Below are 16,213 nucleotides of genomic sequence, written 5' to 3' on the forward strand. Positions count from 1 at the left end.
CCGCTTGGCCTTTGGTCCATCTCTCAGTCATTCATCAACAAACAATGGTTGAACTCCTGCTCCATCTTTGCCTGAGATTGGCTGTCTCCATTGTCACTGGCCTCCCGAAGCCCTCTACGTATCACCTGCAGCGCCCGGATCTCCTTCCCAAAGCGCTCATGCAATTCCTGGAACCTGGAGTGGGGACTGAGGGTGGCTAGAAGGCCACAGTCCTGGGGGGGATAGGGATGTGGGGGTGAGCTGGGTTTTTGGCCAGCTGCTTGGCACAGCTTTGGTACTGATCCTCTAGGGGGTGGGGGTAGTAGCACAGCCAGTTGCCTCCAGCTCACCCCAGCCTGAACCCACAGCCCCATTCCCAGCTGCTGGTTTTCTGCTTCCAGCTTGTAGGCCTGCCCAACTTCTGTGCCCTCTACCCCAGGGGACAGGATGGTAAAGGCATAGGGTTCTGTGGCCCCAAGGCATGGCTCCACCTGGCAGTTCTCCAACAGGATGAGGCCCAGGGGCATGCTGTCTGCCTGGTGCTCCTGGGAGAAGAGGTTTCCCCGGAAGATGAACCAGATACGCTGGTAGCTGGTATTTTGGTCCCCCTTCGTTAGCATGATGCCCTCCCCGTCTGGAACCTGTATTCTGTACCTGTGGGAGAAACTGAGCACAGACTTTGGGTGCGGTTTCATGGTAGTACAACCTGGAGGAAACGGGGCAGGAGGAGGGGTGGTTCTCGTTACCCTGGGGACCCCCATGCTGCCCTCCTGTGGTTCCAGTAGGCTTTTTGGGCACAGCCTTAGCTTAGTGGAATTCAGACTCTATGAGTGTCCTCAAAAACTAGAGGTCTTGTCCCCGCAGCACAGAGACCCACTTCCCCACCCCAGCTCTGCCTCTTGGGCCAGATTACAGAACCTGGGAAGGGCCACTGGGTTGGGGCCCTGTTTGCTAAGACAGGGTCTTTATTCTGCGGCTGTGGTTGGAGAGAGAGGCTCTGGTGACCTTTCCCAGGCCTACCTGAGATCAGGGCACAAGGGGCTCTGGCCTAGGTGCTGGGAACCGGTGCCACGGCCCGCCACCTCTCCTGTAGTGGCACCCGCACTATTCCTCAAAATACTCTTCAGAAACCTAGAATCAGCCCAGGGGATAGGGGTGGGGTAAATTACTCCCCCTGGGTCCTAAAGGGAGCGGAGTCTGGAAAGTGTCCCATAGCGGTCAGGGGCCTCAAGGCGGGCCATCAGGAGAGCCGGGCTTACCCCCAGGGAGAGGAGCAGGACTGTACCTCGGACTAGGAGAGGGCAGGTGACTGGACGCGGAGAGTGGGAAAGGATTTCCAGTGGGATGGTGCGGGGCGCAGAGCCCTTGGCCAGCCCTGAGGAAAGGTGTCGCAACCTTAGAGTAACTAGGGCAGGAACCCATTGGCCCTACTCGGATTTGCTCTCCACCGTGACCCTGGGTGCCCCTCTTTCTCCCCAGAGCCTCTACTGCTGTGGGAGGGAATGAACACTGCTGGGGGCCATCCCTCTTGTTCGATGAGGGTCTAGTAGTCCACAGGTCCCGTCTTCCAGTTGTATTGCCCCAAACAGCTTACGTCACTTCTGAGAGGGGGGGTGTGTCCTCCCCGCTCCACACGAACTCTCGCTCGCTCCGTCAGTTGGTCCGCACACTTGAGCGAAGCCACTTCCGGTCTTCCCGGGCGCTTTCCACAGTTCTCTTCCGGGTGAAGGCCGGTGCCCCGGATGTAGCCCTGGCGCGAGCAGCTCCCCTTTCCTTTGCCAGCCTGCCCAGGGTCCTTAGGTGAGCGCGCCGGTGGACTGCTCGAGTCCCTGTGGCTCTGCCGCTTCTCTGAATTGTGCACATAGCCCGCGGCGGAGTTGGGAGTTCGGCGCGGGGAGACCAGGGCGCTAGGTCCTAGGTCCGCTCGGGCCTCACGGATCCGAGGGAGCTGGGGTGGAGGAGCAGGTGTCAGCCCGCGGACCCGCGTCGCTACTAGGACTGTGGGAGCCGGGATGGGGTGGCCACGTGAGGAAGCCGGTCTTGCGTCTAGGGTGGGGGTGCCGGTGGGAGCTCCCCCGTGTGTTCACCTCTCGGACTCTGCTCCAGCAAATCTTTTGGATGCCAGTCTAGGTCCCGGGGGCCTCTTGGCTGCCAACTCCCCTTTCGGCCCCTGATTCTGTGCTCCTTCCCCTCACAAACTGGATCTAGTACGTACCTGGGGAAATGTTTGTTGAGCGGAGGGCCCTCTCGTGGTGAGTGTCCTCCTCGCCCAGTTCCCTTAATCTACACCTTTCCCCTCAGCTCAGTTTGGGGAAGACCCCTCTGTCCAGTCATGCCAAAGAGGAAAGTGACCTTCCAAGGCGTGGGAAATGAGGATGATGAGGATGAGATCAGTGTTCCCAAGAAGAAGGTGAGGAGGCCAGACTCCTATGTCCTGGGGAGGAGTGAGGGGGAGGAAAAAGGAACTGGAAGCCAGAAGCGGGAAACGTTTGGGGGAGAAGGAAAGGGCAAGCTTTTTCATGTTCTCTGAGAAATGGGTTTGGAGGATTTTCAGGTTGAGTCCAGATCCTAGAGCATTTTGAGGAATAGTGCGGGTGCTAACAAAAAAATTAATACTTTTCCTCCCACCTTCAAGTTCTTGTAGCTGGGCCAATAATCAAATTAACAGGGGAAAATCAAATTTTAATACATGCACATGGGAAATTCACATAAGCATGAAAATCCCAGACAGTGAGGCAACATTAGGTATATATGACATTTTGGACAAAGGAGTAAAATGGGTTCTTAGTTTTTATTTAAAACAATTTTTTAAATTGATTTCAGAGCAGAAGGGAGAGGCAGAGGGAGATAGAAACATCCTATATAATAAAAGCCTAATATGCAAATCGACTGACCAGCAGAATGATGGGCAGAACGACTGGTTGCGATGATGTGTACTGACACCAGGGGGCAGACGCTCAACACAGGAGCTGCCCCCAGCGGTGGTGGCAGGGGGCGGGGTGGGCAAGTGGGTGGCACCAGGCCAGCCAAGGTGGATGCCAGCAGGAGCTCCCCCCCACCCCACCCCCATCACCCCGCAGAGGGAGGTGACTGGCGGTGGCAGCAAGGGGCTGGGCCAGCGAGCAGGCGGCACCAAGCCAGTCAAGGTGGGTGCCAGCGGGGGCCTCCCGATTGCCCCACCAGTCACCCTACAAATCAGCCCTGGTCGCCAGCCAGGCCTAGGGACCCTACCCATGCATGGATTTCGTGCACCGGGCCTCTAGTCAATGATAAGAGAGAATCGATTAGCTGCCTCCTGCAAGCCGCACACTGGGGACTGAGCCCACAACCTGGGCATGTGCCCTGACTGGGAATCGAACCTCGACCTTTTGGTTCATAGGTTGACACTCAACCACTGAGCCACACTGGCTGGGCAACTCTTAGTTTGTAGAAGTGAGAATTGGGTAATTTACAGGTAGTTGAGGAAGAGCAGAATACACATGGCAGGCAAATTCTTTCTAGGCAACTCAAGAAACAATGAGTCTCAGGGACCCTAGCTAAAAGCTGTCTTGTTTACCATGCTTAATTCAAATTAGACTGAGGTGAACATCCTAAGATTTCCTTCCTATAATAGGTTTCTCTTGTCTGAATCTATTGGGCAGGAAAGCGGGGAGGGCCAAAGGTTCTTTCTGAGTCTTGTTTCTTAATAGCTTAAAATTAATATTCCAAAAAGGCATTTTCAGGTTGGCAAAACTTTGGTTCCCTTCAATAACCAGTAAGTGTGACTGTTTGGCTCCTGCTCACAGCTAGCGGACCCTGTGGCTGGGACAGGAGGTCCTGGGAGCCGCTTCAAAGGCAAACACTCTTTGGACAGCGATGAGGAGGATGATGAGGAGGAGGGGTCCAGCAAATATGACATCCTGGCCTCAGAGGATGTGGAAGGTGAGTTATACCCAAGAACTAACTGCTGGGGGACAAATGGGCTTCTGGGAATGTGGACACAGGAGGCTCCTGTCTCTTTTGCATGCCAGCATGGACACCTGTGTCTTTGGTGCAGGTCAGGAAGCAGCCACACTCCCCAGTGAGGGAGGTGTGCGGATCACACCCTTCAACCTACAGGAAGAGATGGAAGAAGGTCATTTTGATGCTGATGGCAACTACTTCCTGAACCAGGATGCTCAGATCCGAGACAGCTGGCTGGACAACATTGACTGGGTGTGGCTCAGGGGCTGGCATGGCTGGGGCCTGGAGGCAGCAAGTACTTGGGCCCTGCTGGCAGTTTGTAGGAAATTAATCCCCACCCCCCCCACCCATTTTCACATTACAGGTGAAGATCAGGGAGCGGCCACCTGGTCAGCGCTCACCGTCAGACTCAGAGGAGGAAGACAGCCTGGGCCAGACACCAATGAGTGCCCAAGCCCTCCTGGAGGGCCTTCTGGAGCTCCTGCTGCCAAGAGAGACAGTGGCTGGGGCACTGAGGCGTCTGGGGGCCAGAGGAGGAGGCAAAGGGGGTAGCAAGGGGCCCGGGCGGCCCAGTTCCCCCCAGCGCTTGGACCGGCTGTGCGGTTTGGCCGACCAGATGGTGGCTCGAGGCAACCTTGGTGTTTATCAGGAGACAAGAGAACGCTTGGCCATGCAGTTGAAGGGGTTGGGATGCCGGACCCAGGGACCCCCTGATCCCATGCCCCAACCTTCTCTGGACATGTTTGCTGAGGAAGTAGCAGAAGGGGAGCTGGAGACCCCAACCCCTGTCCAGAGAGGAGGTGAGATTTAAGGGCAGAGGTGGGGTGTTGTGGGCAGGGGCAGGACAAATGGCTTTGCTTGCTATTTTAGAAGCAGAGTCACCAGGAGCTGGTCTGCTGGATGTGATGTGGGAATATAAGTGGGAGAATACAGGTGATGCTGAGCTATACGGACCCTTCACCAGCAGCCAGATGCAGGTAAGCCCCATCTGCCTCTTCTCTCCCCTCCCAGCCCTCACCTCAGTCCTCCTGCAGTTCTGCCCTCTCTTCCTACAGACTTGGGTGAATGAAGGCTACTTCCCTGATGGTGTTTATTGCCGGAAGCTGGACCCCCCTGGTGGACAGTTCTACAACTCAAAACGAATTGACTTTGACCTCTACACCTGAGCCTTCTGAGGGCCAGTTTAGTGGCTCTTTCTTTCCTGGACTCTGGAGGAGGCCCCAGTTGCCTCAAGCAGTGAGAATATTGGGGGCACTTTTCAGTCAATTTCCTTTCCCAATAAAAGCCTATAGTTGTGTATTAGGTCCTCGACTGTCCTGATGGCCAGAAGCCAGGGACCTCCACAGCCCCTTTGGATTTGCCTCTGTCCCTGAGTATTTCCTTATGAGAGTTTCTGATTTTTGTTTACCACTCCTAGGGGCAGAGCCAGGGCTGTTGGGTGTCCTGTGGCCTCCCCACCTGGACTCTGCCCACCGTCTGAAAATCCCTTCACTTCCATGTCATTCTCCAGTATTGGGAGTTCCTGTTTCGCTGTTCTTAGGTCGTTGGCTTTTAGGACCTCAGAGTCTCTGTCCTTGCAGCCAGTATAGGATAGAGCCCCAGAAGTGGAGATTTCAAGCCTTGAAGGGCTGGAACATCTGTTGGGTGTGAGCAGGAAGCCTGGTATTCACTGGCTCCCACTGCCTCACGCTCCTTAGGTGAAGTGCAGACTCAGTGTTGGCACTTGAAGGACCCTTCAAGGTCACTTGGGACAACTGTCCATTGAACAAGCACTGAGGGGCTGTGCCTCACTGGAGGTGACACAGTAAATCAGAGGGTTGGCACAGACCCAATGGGCTTCTTTCCCAGACTTTTCTTGGTACCAAGTCTTTTCTGCCTGGCATTTGAGGCCCTGAAGCTTATATTTTCTGGGCTCCCACAGTGTGCCTAGCACAGGACTAATGCCTTGAGGGGTCTAAGATAACTGAGCTGGTCCCCTTCCAGGAATTCAGAGTTGGGGGGGGAGGGAGTGGGGTGGAATTATACCATGTCTCAGACAGGTATAATTCTATAGTGAGACCTGACCCCCCCCTCCCCCCAATCCCATTAGTGCTGCCTTAGGTCTCCTCACTTGCACCAAATTAGGTTGATTCCTCCACTTTTTACCTTGGCTGGCCATTGGGATCTCACGGGGAGCTGTCAAATTACTTCTCAGAGAATTGAATGAGTTGATCTCTAGGTAATGGCCTGGAGCAGGGGTCCTCAAACTATGGCCTGCGGGCCACATGTGGCCCGCCGAGGACATTTATCCGGCCCGCCGGGTGCTGCTGCCTGTCCTGCTTAGCAGCCGACTCGTCCCAGGCCCGCATAGGAATTTGTTCATAGTTTTTTTTTTTAAACTATAGTCCGGCCCTCCAACGGTCTGAGGGACAGTGAACTGGCCCCCTGTTTAAAAAGTTTGAGGACCCCTGGCCTGGAGGCTGGGTCTTTTAAAAGCTCCTGGGTGTTTCCAATGTGCGGCCAGGTGGAGAACAACGGCCTGGCTCCCAAGACAGGTTACACCTGGGGAGGGATCAGTTCCTGGACCTGCTGTGGTAGCCTATCCATGGTCGGCAAACCACGGCTCGCGAGCCACATGCAGCTCTTTGGCCCCTTGAGTGTGGCTCTTCCACAAAATACCACGGCCTGGGCAAGTCTATTTTGAAGAAGTGGCGTTAGAAGAAGTTCAAGTTTAAAAAATTTGGCTCAAAAGAAATTTCAATTGTTGTACTGTTGATATTTGGCTCTGCCGACCACTGGCTAGCAGATCATGTGTGTGGCCAGGGCTCTGGTGGAGTTTGTTAGTTACTGGAGAGCTGAGCACCAGAGGCATGGGACACCTGGGGGGTGGAGGGGCCAGGCCAGAACGAGGGGATACCTGATGTTCTATCTAGTGAGGCCTCCAGTTTCTGTAATAATCAGACCCACTCTAGTGCTAAGCCAGACCTCGTTTTCATTGACTCCAAGATGCCTTTGGTTGTAAAATGGTTTACTTCGTGTCATTAAAAAGGAAACCCTACCAATTACAGTTGTAAGGTGTCATCGATTAAAAAGTGCATCGTGATTTCAGAAATGTTCAGAAGTGAAAAGTAGGTCTCTTAAGACCGATGAAATAACAGTGTTCACCTTGAGGAGGATCCAAGATGGCGGCGTAGGTAAACACCTAAACTGCTGCCTCGCACAACAATTTCAAAACTACAACTAAAAGACAAAACATCTATCACCCAGAACCACGGGAAAGCTGGCTGAGTGGAAGTTCTACAACTAGAAGGAAAGAGAAAAGAGCATTGAGACGTGCACAAGCTCTGAAAAGCTGAGGTACGCAGGCGCGCGTATCGGGCTGGCGGCGGGTGACTGGGAGTGCTGCTTTTTTCAACCCGAAGGGAGACAAGCTCCCGATTACTCTGAACTCCAGTTTCTGGGGAGACGTGGGGGACCCAAACTCCTACGGGGAGAAGCTGGACTGTCTGCCATCAGGTCAGAAAGTGAGGGTGGCTTGCTTGCAGGGCTGCACGTAGGAATAATTGTTTACTGCACTGGGGTGTGGGACACGGGGATGCAGTCGGAGACACAGAGCTGGCTTACTGGCAGCCATCGCTGTTTGCCACGCCCTAGCCTAGTGACGCCCTGAGACCCCGCCCCGCACAACCTACAAACCCACCCAAGCTCCAAGCAGCGGCTTTAGCATATGAATGGCCTGCCCTATCGCAGCTTAACATAGCAAACTTGCAGCCCGGGTCAGACAGCTCCAAAACCTCCAAACCCCAAGCAAAGAGGAGAAAAACTGTAGTTCTCGCTGTAGCGCCTGCTGGGTGGCCTCAGACAGTAGCTGACCTGCACCCCATTGGAGATCCAGAAGCCAGTGTACCTAGTGGTCAGTGTGAGACACCAGATTTCAACTCCTCACATCCATAAGTGACACATTCAAGAGGCAGACTCAGCACCAAAGCCCCACTGAAACAAGTCCTGCACCATAAGCGTGTCTCCAGCTCAGCAGTTCTTCCACTATAGACACAGCGGGTCCTCACAGCCAATTGGCCTGGAGGTCAATGCCTCCCAGTGTACCAACAGCAATCAAGGCTTAACTACACCAAGACTTGGCACTCGGCCCACAAAGGGGTGTACAAAGAGTGTCCACCTCAGGTGATCGGGGAGGCTGAGCCACTGGCCCCTATAGGTCACCTACCACACAAAGCCACTCCATCAACACAGGGAAGCAGCAAAATGCAGAGACAAAGAAACGTGTCACGAATAAAAGAAATGGAGGAAAGCAAACTACTGGACGACATAGAGTTCAGAACCACATTTATAAGGTTCAGAACCACATTTATAAGGTTACTCAAGAATCTTCTAAAAACTGCTGAGAAACTTGATGAGACCTCCGAGGAGCTTATTGAGACCTTCAAGGACCTTAATGAGAATGCCAAAAAAAAAAAATGGAAAAGGACCAGTCAGAAATTAAGCATACACTGTCTGAAATAAAGAATATACAGAAATTCAACTGTAGATCAAAGGACCCCAAGAATTAAACCAAAGATCTGAAATATGAGGAAACAAAAAACACCCAACCAGAAAAACAAAAAGAAAAAAGAATCCAAAAATATGAAAATAGTGTAAGGAGCCTCTGGGACAACTTTAAGCGTACCAACATCTGAATTTTTGGGGTGCCAGAAGAAGAGAGAGAGCAAAATATTGAAAACCTATTAGAAGAAATAATGACAGAAAACTTTCCCTACCTGGTGAAAGAAATAGACTTACAAGTCCAGGCAGTGCACAGAACCCCATACAAGAGGAATCCAAAGAGGACCACACCAAGACACATAATTAAAATGCCAATGGCAAAAGACAGAGAATCTTGAAAGCAGCAAGAGAAAAACGGTTAGTTACCTACAAGGGAGTACCCATACAATTGTCAGCTGATTTCTCAACAGAAACTATGCAGGCCAGAAGGGAGTGGCAAGAAATATTCAAAGTGATGAACATCAAGAACCTACAACCAAGATTACTCTACCCAGCAAAGCTATCATTCAGAGTTGAAGGTCAGATAAAGAGCTTCACATACAAGAAAAAGCTAAAGGAGTTCATCACCACCAAACCAGTATTATATGAAATGCTGAAGGGTGTTCTTTAAGAAGAGGAAGAAGAAGAAAAAGGTAAAGGTAAAAATTATGAACAACAAAATGACATCAAATACATACCTACCAACAAGTAAATCTAAAAATCAAGAGAATAAAAAATCCGAAGAACAGAATGGACTGGTGAATATAATAGAATCAGGGACATAAAAAGGGAGTGGACTGACAATTCTCGGGGTGAAGGGGGTGTGAGGGGTGCGGGAAGATATTGGACAAAAATCTTACACCTATGGATGAAGACAGTGGCAGGGGGGTAAGGGCATGGGGTGGGGTGGGGTGGGGAATCAGGTGGAGGGGAGCTATGGGGGAAAAAAGAGAGGAACACCTGTAATAATCTGAACAATAAAGATTTATTTAAAAACAAAACTGTTCACCTTTATATTCCCAGTGCCTAACTCATGGGAGGTGCTTAGTGTTTGGTGATTAGATGGAAGGAAGCTGATGTACAACTCCCCAGGATGTCCCACAGGCACCTTAGGCTCCAACTACTCAGAGCTGACTTCTCTTCCCCTCACTGCCTGCTCCATTGTTCACCTCCCTGATGACACCCTGTGTGGGCAGGATAATTGCCCCCAAAGATGTCCAAATCCTCAATCTCAGAACCCGTGCATATGTGACCTTATGACAAAGGGCCTTTGCAGAAATGATTGACCTTGAGACAAGATTATCATGGATAATTGAGGTGGGCCCTATGTAATCAAGGGTCCTATGAAGTGAAAGGGAGTCAGGAGGGTCAGGGTGAGGGAGGTGAAGATGTTACACTGCTGCTGGCTTTGAAAATGGAAGGGCCATGTGTCAGGAATGCAGTGGCCTTAGTAGCTGGAAAAGGCAAGAAAACACAAGGAAGTGCAGCTCTATTGACAGGATTTAGCCCAGTGAAAGTACTTTTGGATTTCTGACCACTAGACCTCCAAGATAATAAAATGTGCTGTTTTAAACCATTGAGTTTTTGGTCATTTGTTATAGCCCCAATAGGAAACCATCCTATACCCCATCCAGCTGAATGCCTCTCCCCCTCATGAATACCCCTAAGTCTGTGGCCATGTCTCTTTCAAGTCCCTATCAGCACTAAACTCACTTGCTTTAAAAACAAACTTGTATATGTGTCAATTTTTTAAAAATACATTTTTATTGATTTTAGAGAGGAAGGGAGAGAGAACAATGATGAGAGAATCATTGATCGGCTGCCTCCTGCACCCCCCTACTGGGAGCTGACCCTGCAACCAGGACATGTACCCTGACTGGGAATCGAACTGACCTGGTTCATAGGTTGATGCTCAACCACTGAGCCACACTAGGCTGTGTACATTTTTTATTAAGTAAGCTTTTTATATTTTACAGTAGTTTTGTATATTTACAAAAAATTTACAAGAGTAGTACAGAAAGTTCACTGTTTCCCCTATTAACATCTGTCAGTGGTACATCTGTTACAACTAACCAACAACGTTACTATTTTTACGAGTTATTGAGCTATCCACCCATTTAAAGTGAACAATTCAGTGGTTTTTAGTATATTCATATTGTTGTGCAGTCATCACTACAATCTAATTTTGGAACATTCTTGCCTACCCTAAGAGCAACCCCACCCATTAGCAGTTCCCATCACTCCCCATTCTCCCCCTCACCCTTCAGTCTCTGGCAACCACTAATTTACTTCTGTAGATTTGCCTATTCTGGGCTTTCATACAAATGGAGTCGTACAATATGTGGTCTTTTGTGTCTGCTGCTTGCACTTGGTATGTTTTCAAGATTCTAATGTGTAACAGTATTTTATCTTTTTGTTGTTGAATAATGTTCTATTGTATGGATGTATGATATATTACTATTAACTACCACACTTAATATGGGTTTTAATTATAAGTTTTCTCTAATGTCCTTTATCTGTTTCAGAATCCCTTCTAGGATACCACATTACGTTTAGTTGTCATACCTCTTTAGCTTCCTCTGGTGTGACAGTTTCTCAGACTTGTTTTTGCTGGCCTTGAAAGTTTTGGAAGCACTGGTTAGGTATTTTGTAAAATATTCCTAAAATTTGGGCTTGTCTGGTATTTTTCTCATGATTAGATCTGGGTGATGGGTTTGGGGGAGGAAGATCCTGGAGGTGAAGTTCCTTGTCTTTTACTGAAAGCATCTCACGGCTCCACATTGCCCTCATAATAAAGCTCACAGGCTTGAAGCTGGCTGAGAGGCCTTGCGTGGCCTGGCTGGAGCAAGCCCCTCCAGTTCCACATCTGCCTTTGTTTCCTTTCTCCCTTATCTTCCCCCCAGTCCAGGCTCCAGCCTGTTCCCAGAGCAGGGTAGCTCATTTCACTTCTCCGGGCTGGGCCGGTGATGCCTTTCTCTTTTCTGACCACCTGGGGGAGGCCAGTTAAGGCATCTGTTATGACTTAGCGCTAGGCCTCCTTTTCCTAAAGGCTTCATATCTCCTCCCCACTTCCCAGGTGGCTCTTTATTTCTTCCACTGTGCCCAGAAGCACAGATGTCTGACATCGAACCTAGAGCATTTTCTCCTGGTCTGTCTCCACCAGTTAGCCTGAGACCGGGTCAGTGGTGATGAAGGAATAGGGAATGAGCCAATTCTTTCCTGGTTCTGTATGCCAGGGGGACAACCCCCTCCTGAGCCAGGCTAGAGAGTGGAGGCCTCTGGGGCTGTTTGTCTTTGCTGCTCCAGAAAAGATGAGGAGTGATCTGGGTGGGTGGTGTATAGGTCTAGACCTCAGAGTCTCTCAAAGGGCAGGACAGAGGAGTCATGAGGGACATCCTAGCCTCTGGGAGTGTCACTGAGCCATGGACAAGTTCATAGGAGGGGTTCAAGGTCAGAACTGCAGATGTCATCACTGCATCTAGGACAACAGACCCTCTGAAATGCAGCTGCTAGCCTCTGGCAGGCCATTTTCCAGGGGAGTAGCAGGAGCGGGGGAAGGCAATCTGGGTACTCCTGGCTGAGAGTCTGGGCATCACACTGCCCTGGGCATCTGGTGGGTCCCAGGGAAACAAGCCCCCAAAGGGGCTAAAATTAACAAAGGATCAGGGGCCACAAAGTCGGAGGAGTTGGGGTAAGTCTTAATGCCTTTGACACATCTGCCACCCCTTCCAGACCCACCCAGCTGGCTTGTTGCCTCATTGCACAGTCACTGAACCCTCCCCTCCCAGGCAGAGTGGAGGCCTGAGACTGAGCAGCTTGTCTTCTCTTCTGCTCCCCAGCTGGAGCCCACAGATACCCAGCTGTTCCTGATGCCAAGGCCGGGAGGAATTTCTCTATCACTTCCTCCAGGAAGCTTTTCTTGACCCCTAGATTTGAGCCAGGCCTCCTGTTATGTGGTCCCATAGGTCCTTGTACTTTTCCTTTGTAATCCTTATCGATGACTGCAGTATGTTCTCTAAGAGCTGGAACCATGGGGAACCCATTTATCCCCAGCACTGAGTGTCATACCTTAGTACATAGCAGATATTCAATAAATATTTGTTGAAAAGGGTTTAGAAGGGCTATTTAGAGCTCTCCAGTCTCATCAGATAATGGCCCAAGGGAGGAAATCGGGAAACTGGAGTACAAAGGAATCACAACAAGTTTATTGGGATACAAGGGGGTTCAACAAGACTCTTCTTGTTCCAGATGTCATGAACTCTGAGCCCAGCCCAAGTTTCAAACTTTGTCTCCTGTGGTTTTTTTTAATATATATTTTTTAATTCATTTCAGAGAGGAAGGGAGAGTGAGAGGGATAGAAACATCAATGATGAGAGAGAATCATTAATCTGCTGCCTCCTGCACTCCTCTTACTGGAGATGAAGCCTGCAACCCAGACATGTGCCCTGACCGGAATCAAACCTGGGACCCTTCAGTCCACAGGCTGACGCTCTATCCACTGAGCCAAACCCGTCAGGCCCCAACTTTGTCTTCTTTATATCCCCTTCTTATCCCAGGCTCCAGCCCAGCTAGCCCTGTCCCTTTCTGCCTCTCTTTTGTTTAAGGTGTTCCCTCTTCCTGGAACACCCACTCTAGACTCCTCCACAGAGCCCTCTTGTAAACCAAACAAAAAAATGGAGGTTCGGCTGCCTCCTGCAAAGGAAGTCAAACTTGTGAGGTAGGTGCTGGTGAAAAAGGAAAGAGGTTTTGTTGTAGTTGTTAATCCTCACCCAAGGACATTTTTCTATTGCTTTTCAGAGAGTGGAAGAAAGGGAGGGGGAGAGAAAGAGAAACACTTATGTGAGAGAGACACATCAATTGGTTGTCTCCTGCACACAGCTCGATCGGGGTGAACCTGCAACCTAGGTACCTGCCCTTGACCAGGAATTGAACCAGAGACTCTTTGGTGCACAGTTTGATGCTCTAACCACTGAGAAACACTGGCCAGAGCAAGAAAGTTTTATTCAGGAGCCATAGGACCTGGGACAGGGGTGGGCAAACTTTTTGACTCGAGGGCCACATGGGTTCTTAAACTGGACCGGAGGGCCGGAACAAAAGCATGGATGGAGTGTTTGTGTGAACTAATATAAATTCAAAGTAAAGGAGCGGAGGGGAGAGCAAGAGAACCCTTCGCTCTTTCAGCTCCGCTGGCCGGATAGAACAGCCGAACGGGCCAGATCCGGCCCGCGGGCCGTAGTTTGCCCACGGCTGACCTGGGAGAATGAAACCCATCTCAGAAACCAATCTCACCTTCCTGCTCAGAGATCACTCCTCTTCCTGTTCAAGCCTGCCGTTCTTATAGAGATAGGGAGGGCTTCTTTTTCCATCTTGCTAGCTTTTGGAGTGCTGGGGAGGGGTCCTGTCCATTCATATTTCTAGCTTTTGGCCCATGGAGGATACTCCCTGACGCTCTGACTGACAGTCTATGATAACACTCTCACATTTCCTCCTTCTGTGAGAATTTATTTCACCCTGTCTTAGGCTCATGGAACAATGTTTTTGTCCCCCAGTCGAACCAGGGCAGACGACTGACGCTTGCCAGATTATTTATGTGAAAGTGAATGTCCTGAGTGCACAGGTCTTCAAGCAGAGGGCTGATACTAAATAACTTCTTTCTTAAATGTTTTTTATTGATTTCAGAGAGAAGAAGGGAGAGGGAGAGAGAGATAGAAACATCAATGATGAGAGAGATTGAGATTGAGCCCGAAACCTGGGCATGTGCCTGACCGGAAATCAAACTGTGACTTGCTGGTTCATAGATGCTCAACCACTGAGCAATACTAGCCGGGCCTAAAAAACTTCTTAAAGTAATTGTTTTCAGTAGCAAAAGTCTTTTTTAAAATTTATTTTTTATTTTTCTTTCAAAATAATAGTGCACATAGTTTTAAAAATTCAGATAGCATTCCATGGTATAAACAAATGAAAAATAGCAATGTCCTGCACTCTCCCTCACGAATCTGACTCCTGTACAACTGTTCTATCTCCTTATAGCTGTTTCTACTGCTATTTACCTCCATATTTCTAATAACATACCACTTTTTAAATTTTTCATTATTTTTTAAAATATGTTTTTATTGATTTTAGAGAGAGAAGAAGGGAGAGGGAGAGAGAGAGAGAAACATCAATGTGAGAGAGAAACATTGATTGGTTGCCTCTTGCACATGCTGCAACCAGAGATCAAACTGGCAACCTGGGCATGTGCCCTGACTGGGAATGGAACCCACATCTTTTGGTGTACGGGATGATGCTCCAAACAACTGAGCCACACTGCCCAGGGCTCAGTGAGATTTTTTATTGATTTTTAGAGAGAGGAAGGAGAGGGAGAGAAACATTGATGCAAGAATGAATTTGGTTTGACTGCCTCCTGCACGCTCCCTTCTGGGGACTGAGCTGGCAACCTTTTGGTGCACGGGACCATGCCCAATCAATCAACCAACTGAGCCACACTGGCCAGGGCTCAATGAATTTTTAAATTCACAGAGTTCTACGGCATCACCACACTTAATTTTAGGACATTTGTATCACCTCAAAATGAAACCCCGAATCCCATTTCTTTTCTACCTTCCAGGCCCTGACAATCACCAGTCTATTTCTGTTTTTATGGATTTTCCTTTTTTGAACATTTCAAATGAATGGAATCATACATACAATATGTGGTTCTGTATGACCGGCTTCTTTCACTTGCCAAAATGTTTTCAAGGTTCCGTGTTATAGCATCTGTCACTACTCATTTCTTATTAAAGCTGAATAATATTCCATTCATCAGTTGATGGACATGTGGTTAATTTCTGCTTTTGGGCAGTTATAAATAACGAGTGGTCCAGTGTATGGATTCGTGCACAGGTGTGGTCCCTCAGCCTGGCCTCTGCCCTCTCGCAATCCGGGACCCCTTGGGGGATGTCGGACTGCCCAGTTTTGGACTGATCCCCGAGGGATGTAGCAGTGCCGAAGTGGCAGGCAGCTGGGAGGAGTCGGAGCTGGGTGCAGCTCCACTGCCCTCATCCCGGCCTGCTGAGCCTGCCGATGCTGCTGCTTCTGCTGCCGCTGGTAGCACTGCCACAAAGGTGGGAGAGGCTCCCACCACTACCGCAACTGCACTCACCAGCCGTGAGCCTGGCTTCTGGCTGAGTGGTGCTTCCACTGTGGGAGTGCACTGACCACCATGGGCAGCTCCTTTGTTGAGTGTCTGCCCCCTGATGGTCAGTGTGTGTCATAGCGACTGGTTGACCGGTCGTTCCGGTTGTTTGACTATAACAGTCGCTTAGGCTTTTACATATATACTAGAGGCCTGGTGCATGAAATTCATGCACGGGGGGGGGGGTGTCCCTCAGCCCAGTCTGCACCCTCTCCAATCTGGGACCCCTCAAGGGATGTCCGACTGCCCGTTTAGGCCCAATCCCAGTGGTTTGGGCCTTAACGGGCAGTTGGACATCCCTCTCACAATCCAGGACTGCTGGCTCCCAACCGCTTACCTGCCTGCCTGTCTGATTGCCCCTAACCACTTCTGCCTGCCAGCCTGATCACCCCCTAACCACTCCCCTGTCAGCCTGATCGATGCCTAATTGCTCCCCTGCCAGACCGATTGCCCCTAACTGCCCTCCCCTGTGGGCCGGGTCACCCCTAACTGCTCTCCCTTGCCAGCCTGGTCACCCCTAACTGTCCTCCCCTGCAAGCCTGGTCACTCCTAACTGCCCTCTCCTGCTGGCCTGGTCCTCCCTAACTGCCATCCCTTGCT

General features: G+C 50.2%; 1 protein-coding gene across 4 annotated transcripts; it reads left to right on the forward strand.

Annotated features, from left to right (window-relative positions):
- The first annotated feature begins 1,711 nt into the window (after nt 1-1,711).
- On the forward strand, nt 1,712-5,223 carry CD2BP2 (CD2 cytoplasmic tail binding protein 2). 4 transcript variants are annotated; one of them, XM_080682363.1, is made up of 7 exons: nt 1,712-1,779; nt 2,281-2,389; nt 3,765-3,900; nt 4,016-4,173; nt 4,286-4,721; nt 4,792-4,898; nt 4,977-5,223. In XM_080682363.1, the coding sequence occupies exons 2-7, from the start codon at nt 2,312-2,314 to the stop codon at nt 5,085-5,087; spliced, it is 1,026 nt and encodes a 341-aa protein (XP_080538489.1). In that variant the 5' UTR covers nt 1,712-1,779; nt 2,281-2,311; the 3' UTR covers nt 5,088-5,223. The 4 variants fall into 4 exon arrangements, with proteins under 4 accessions (XP_080538489.1, XP_080538490.1, XP_080538492.1 ...); XM_080682364.1 differs by having other exon boundaries at nt 1,769-1,944; XM_080682366.1 differs by having other exon boundaries at nt 1,769-1,897.
- The last annotated feature ends 10,990 nt before the right edge of the window (nt 5,224-16,213 follow it).

The sequence above is a fragment of the Plecotus auritus genome (assembly GCF_963455305.1).
Source record: "Plecotus auritus genome assembly, chromosome: 7".
Taxonomy (NCBI): Eukaryota; Metazoa; Chordata; class Mammalia; order Chiroptera; family Vespertilionidae; genus Plecotus; species Plecotus auritus.